General features: G+C 33.1%; 1 protein-coding gene across 1 annotated transcript in view; it reads left to right on the top strand.

The window, feature by feature from the left end:
* DNAJC10 (DnaJ heat shock protein family (Hsp40) member C10) overlaps positions 1–6,716 on the top strand; it is a 67,129-nt gene that overhangs the window by 37,311 nt on the left and 23,102 nt on the right. Inside the window, exons 17-20 of the mRNA XM_023528427.1 lie at positions 767–922; positions 1,854–1,987; positions 2,938–2,991; positions 3,264–3,411. Of these exons, the coding sequence (XP_023384195.1) occupies positions 767–922; positions 1,854–1,987; positions 2,938–2,991; positions 3,264–3,411 (492 nt within the window). The remainder of the gene's footprint in view (positions 1–766; positions 923–1,853; positions 1,988–2,937; positions 2,992–3,263; positions 3,412–6,716) is intronic.

The raw sequence follows: 6,716 nt of genomic DNA, 5'->3' as shown, positions 1-6,716 counted from the left end.
GCCTAGATTACTAGCACAGAAGTGCTACACATCAATAGCATCGCCTTCTCCCCCCGCTTCCCCCAATAATAATCTTGATTGACTAACATAGTTAACAGGGGCCTTCTGAGAATGAAAAATTTTGCTTATTTGCTTAAGTAATGACTATTCTATTTTCTATTCTACTCATCTCTCCCTCCTCCAGAGTAATAATTTTTGGGTTTGTGTTTTGGTTTTGTTTCCCCCAGTGAAGCTAACATCTTTGTTGATATTACCTGATCATGATATACTGAAGCTTTGTTAAAACATTTGGAGGAAGTGCTCTGTAGAGAGGTTGTGTAGTATCTCCAGTCAGAATGTTGGAAAAGTAGAATAGTAGGCTTTACATTATTAATTAAAGGGCCATTTCCAAACCAATCATTGGTTTCGGAACAGAACTATATGGCTATGTAGACATCTGGGCAGCTCTTGGAAATCTTGCCTCATCTACCCATAATCTCAGAGTTGCCTCTTTTCCCTTCCCTAAGATTATTTTATCAATACAAGGAATAGGAAGAAAATATACCTTGATTTAAGAAGACAAATGGTCAAATCTCAAACTTAAAAAGTTAGGGATCATGTCTTCCTTTTTAAAATAATTCACTATAGAATCTCTTTAAGATATCCTTAAGTATATTTTTATTATTCAAAAGCAAACTTTTCTAAATGACAGATACCAACAATTTACCAAAATTTTATGAACAACTCTTTTTTTATATCTATTGTAATGAAAGCTGTGTTATCTTAGGATCTTATGAATCCTTCAGTGATCTCCCTGACACCTACCACGTTCAATGAACTAGTTAAACAAAGAAAACATGATGAAGTCTGGATGGTTGATTTCTATTCTCCATGGTGTCATCCATGTCAAGTTTTAATGCCAGAATGGAAAAGAATGGCCCGGGTATAGTAAAATAGTTTATTTTCAATCTTAACATTTACTAAGAATGTTTATTTAACAGAATTATTTTGAAACTGAGATGAGTGAACCCACTTCTGCATTATAACTTAATAACAATTTTGATCATACCACTTAGATTTCAATTCAGTTTCTGTCCGGTATTTGAATGGTATAGAATAATCTACCTTTTTTTGCGTCTTACTCCATACAGATTTCACCAAATTTCTACCGAAGTCAACCCAAAGTTCTCCATTTTCTAATAAAATTTTTCTACTTTATTTTTAGAGCTTAAATATATAGTTTCATCACAATATTGTAGAACTTCAAAGAAAAAATATCCTCAATCAATAAAACATTTGGATTTTTAAAATTTTATACAAACAGTGTTATATATCATGAAAGATTGGAAAGAAATGTAAATACCAGAATGGAAAATGCAATGACTTGTTTATATTTATTTTTAAGAGAAAAAAATAAAGCTAACAGTTAAAAGTGATTTCTAGTATCTTAACATTTAAGATAATATAATTTTATGCTATTTTCAGTAAAATTTTTAAATTTGAGAATGAGTCAGTATGCTACCTGCAACCCATGTCTTCATTTGAAAAAGTAACTCTTGAAATACCATTGGAAAGTCCTTTATTAGTTCTTGGTTTCTAACATTTTGAATTTTAGGAATAAATTATTTTCCCAGTTTAATAGGTGAATGGAATCATCTGTTTAATATGCAAAATTGTAGTACGTTCTTGACTACAAAATTAGATTTCCAGGTTATTGCTGTAAATGTTCTATGTGTTTTAATTTGATGAAAGTAACTGATAAATAGTATAATTGTCTCATAGTGACAGTTTTTCTGTTGTAAACATATATAAAATAGTTATGGAGGTAATTTTATTCTAATCACTTTGATCTATTTATCTTCTCTTTTTTACAGACATTAACTGGACTGATCAATGTGGGCAGCATAGACTGCCAACAGTATCATTCTTTTTGTGCCGAAGAAAATGTTCGGAGATACCCTGAGATAAGATTTTTTCCCCTCAAATCAGATAAAGCTTATCAATATTAGTAAGTATTGTCTAAAATTTGAAGACACTATTATAGTCATTTATTTATAGTTAAAAGTTATCCTAACTAAATAGGATACTAAAAGTTAATCCAACAAATATTTTGGGGGGCTCAACATGTTTAAGATCATGTTCTAATGAGACTTTCAGAAGATGAAAAGATAATTGAACAGTCCACTGTTCATGAAGCTGCCAATCTAGTAAAAAAGATAAGGAGAGAACAAACTAACATTTATTAAGTCCCTATTTTGTTTGAGGTATATACTAGATCTTTTGCTCACATTATTTCCACTAGTCCTCACACATACCCTGAGAAACAAAAATTATTACCCTTCCTACTATTACAGATAAGTAAACTGATTCACAGACCTTAGATAACTTAGATAACAGCTACTAAGGCTTGAAGCTAGAGTTTGAACCCAAGTCTGTGTCAGTGCCCATACTGTTTCCACAACACCACATGGTTTTTCAGGTAGAAAACTCAAAAAATCAAGGCAGAATTTGATGACGATTATTTAAAAAGTAAAAATGAACCATAGATTTCAAAGGAGGAAGGGATCAAAACTGTAAGAAATCGTAAAACATTTCTGAGGTGGCTTTTGACATTGCTCTTAAAAAGTGGGTAGGAATTTCACAGACAACTGGAGTAAAGGTTCGGGAACTAAAGATTTGGACATTTTGCGTTTTGTCATTCCCATGGGTCTATAGTAGATTTCCATCAGGCAGTTAGACATTCAGACTGGAGCTCAAAAAGACATGTAAGACTAGAGAAAAATATATTTGGGAAGCCAAGCAAGCAGAGTTTGAAGCTACATATATCTGAGAAGAGAGATGCTACATGAAATCATTTGCCTAAACTCATCTTTTAAATTACTACAATGAGATTGTTTTTTGAACATATTCAATAATGGGAAATACTATTTACAACTTACATATTTTTTCTGTTTTCAGTAGTTACAGTGGTTGGAATAGGGATGCCTATTCTCTAAGAATCTGGGGTCTAGGGTGAGTAATTAAAATATGTATCATTGTATAAAAGTAGATTTAATGCTATTTACCTTCCTCTTTTGTCTGTAATGAAATTTACTGTGAGTTGTTTAAGATTTTAGCATTTTAAAGTACTTAGTAAAGAATTATAATTTACCAAAATAAGGTTGTACTTTATTATATTGTCATTCTTCGAAGTCATTTTTAACTTAGAAAGTTTTACAATATTATATTGTAGAAGTTTGCTTTGGTTTTGTATAATGAAAAATAATTTTGATTCCTTGCCACAGATTTTTACCTCCGGCATCCATAGATCTAACACCTCAGACCTTCAATGAAAAAATTTTACAAGGAAAAAATCATTGGGTAGTTGACTTCTATGCTCCTTGGTGTGGACCTTGCCAGAATTTTGCTCCAGAGTTTGAGCTCTTGGCTAGAGTAAGTCTTGTCTATCTACTAAAATAAATTGTATTTACATGCATATTTCAGTAATTAGATAAAACATTTTTCTTAAGTTTCCTCTGAAATTTAAAAGCTCCATTTTTTTATTTCTATGACTATAATCTTTGCAGTAGATTTCATCCTTTATTAAAACATTTAGCTAACATCTTCTCTGCCTTGGCTGACTATATCATCTAACATTAACAGCCAGAAGCCTCATTTCTCCTGCTTTTTCCCTATTTTCTTCCCGTACCACCTTTACTCTCCTACCCTCTGGGCAATCAGTAATCCTAACAGTTCTATCTCCTAAATGCCTTTCAAATCTGTCGTCTCCTGTCCATGGCCTCTGCTAGCCTCTTGGTTCAAGCCTTCATCATTGTGCACCACCTTATCATACGTGCCTCTTAAATCGTCTCATCTTGCCAGTCTGCGTTCTTCAGTTCTGCCCCAGTGATCTTTCTAAAATATTGCCATCTTTAGCTTCCTGTTAACCAAGTTTCCTTCACTTGTATTTTTGACTACAGGTCTCTGATCTTATTCTTCCTAACTCTTCAGTTTTATCTCTATCCCCCACCCTACACTTTATACCGCAGGCACAACAAAGTACTCCAGGTGTGCAGAACAAATACCACCATGTACATACTGTTTCCTCTCTCTAAATGGCTTTTCCTTACCTTAGTCATCTGGATTTTTTCTCCTTATCCTACAAAACCCAGCTCTAGTAACACTCCTGTGTTCTTTGCCCTTCTCAGTTAAATAGTATCACCTTGATATCTTATACTCCATCAGTGTACTTATTCAATGCATATTCATTATTTGTCTCCTCCATAAGACTGCGAGATTCTTGAGGGCAAGGTACAGGTCTCCTTTATATTTATATCCCAAGTATCTAATTCAGTTAATACCTATAAAACTGAATACATAAACTGAATACAGTCTAAGTTTTTGGTGTTTCTTTCTTAACAGTCCTGTTAATGACCTAATCTAGATTGATAAGTTCCTTGCCTCTATATTCAAAAACCTTTGCCGAGGGCTACAAAACACTCATTAGAATGAGAAAATCAGCTCCAGTTCCACCAGTCTAAACAGCTGAACATTCCAAGCATAGTGATTTCAAAACTTATGTGAGTCATAAAATATTTTAGCTATTGAGTGGTCCTTCAAATAAGAGGTTATTCATTTTTACCACTAATGTCTTCTTTTCCTCTTAAGCTGCATTTTTTTCAACTATTCTCTTTTGTTGTTGTTAAATTTATTGGAGTAATGTTGGTTAATAACATTATATAAATTTCAGGTGTACGACTTGATAATCCAACATCTGTATACTCTATTGTATGCTCACCACCCAAAGTCTAGTCTCCTTTCATCACCTTGTATTTGAACCCCCCTTTATCCACTTTGTCCTCCTCCCACTCCCTTCCCCTCTGGTAACCACCATTCTGTTGTCTGTATCTATGACTATTTTATTTTATTCACTTGTTCTTTTTGTTTTATATCCCACATATGAGTGAAATCAGAGTTCTTTTCTTTTTCCACTTAGCATAATACTCTCAAGATCCATCCATGTTGTCACAAATAGCAATATTTTATCTTTTTTATGGCTAAATAGTATTCCATTATATATACGTACTACATCTTCTTTATCCAGTCCATCAAAGGACATTTAGTTTATTTCTGTGCTTTGTCTATTGTGAATAATGCTGCATTGAACATAGGAGTATATTCATCTTTACGAATAAGTGTTTTCACATTTTTTGGGTGGATACCCAGAAGAGGGATTGTTGGGTCATATGGTCACTCATTTAATTTTTTGAGGAACTTCCATACATTTCCCATAGTGGCTGTACCAGTTTACATTCCCACCAGCAGTGTGTGAGGCTTCCCTTTTCTCCACATCTTCAACACTTATTATTTCTTATTTTATTGCTCCTAGCCATTCCAACAGGTGTGAGGTGAAATCTTATTGTGGGTTTGATTTGCATTTACCTTATAACTACAGTATTGAGCATCTTTTCATATATCTGTTGGCTTTCTGTATGACTTCTTTGGAATATCACCCATTTAGGTCCTCTGCCCTTTGATTAAGTAGATTGTTTTTTGTTGAGTTATATGAGTTCTTATATATATATTAGAGATATTGTTTGCAAATATATTCTCCCATTCGTTTGGTGGCCTTTTTATTTAGTTGATTGTTTCTTTTGCAGTGCAGAGTCTTTTTAATGTAGTCCCATTCACTCATTTTTCCCTTGACTTTGGGATCAAGTTCACAAAAACTCTGAGACCAAGGTCCATAAGTTTAGTGTCTATGGTTCTTATATATATTTTATTTCAGGCCTTATATTCAAATCTTTAATCCATTTTAAGTTGATTTTTGCGTATGGCATCAGATAGTCTAGATTTATTCTTTTGCATGTGGCTTTCCAGTTTTACCAACGCCATTATTGAAGAGATTTTTCTTTCTCTGTTGTGTATTTTTGGCTCCTTTGTCAAAAATTAGTTACCTATTTATGTTTTTATTTCTGGGCTCTCAATTCTGTTCCATTGGTCTGTGAGTCTATTTTTCTGCCAATACCATACTGTTTTGATTATTGTAGCTGTGTAGTATACTTTGTAGTCATGGAGTGTGATACCTCCAGCTTTGTTCTTTTTTTCTCAAGATTGCTTTGGCTCTTTGGGGTCTTTTATGGTTCCATACAAATATGAGGATTTTTTTTTTAATTTCTGTGAAAAATGCCATTGAGATTTTGATGGGGATCGCATTAAACCTGTATATTGCTTTAAGTAATACAACCATTTTAACAGTTAATTCTTCCAGTCCATGAACACAGAATATCTTTTTATTTCTTGGTGTCTTCAATTTCTTTCAAAAATGTCTTGCAGTTTTCAGTGTACAGGTCCTTCACCTCCTTTGTTAGGTTTATTCCTGGTATTTTATCCTTTTTGTTGCAATTATAAATGTTGCAATTATTTTTTTCATTTCTTTTTCTGATGTTTCATTGTTGTATATGAATGCAGTGGATCTTTGTATATTGGTTTTATATCCTGCAACTTTACTGTATTTGTTTGTTTATTCTAATAGTCTTTTGATGGAGTCTTCAGGGTTTTCTATATATAGAATCATGTCATCTACAAATAGTGACAGTTTTACATCTTTTCCAATTTGGATGCTTTTTGGGTTTTTTTGCCTCATTGCTCTGACTAGGACATCTAGTACCATGTTGAATAAACAGTAGCAAGAGTGGACATTCTTGTCTTGTTCCTGATCTTAGAGAAAAAGTTTTCATCTCGTCACCATTGCGTAT

This window comes from Pteropus vampyrus, unplaced genomic scaffold (genome assembly GCF_000151845.1).
Source record: "Pteropus vampyrus isolate Shadow unplaced genomic scaffold, Pvam_2.0 Scaffold2, whole genome shotgun sequence".
Lineage (NCBI taxonomy): Eukaryota > Metazoa > Chordata > Mammalia > Chiroptera > Pteropodidae > Pteropus > Pteropus vampyrus.
The sequence above is the reverse complement of the archived record's forward strand: the minus strand, read 5'-3'. Positions and strand labels throughout refer to the sequence as shown.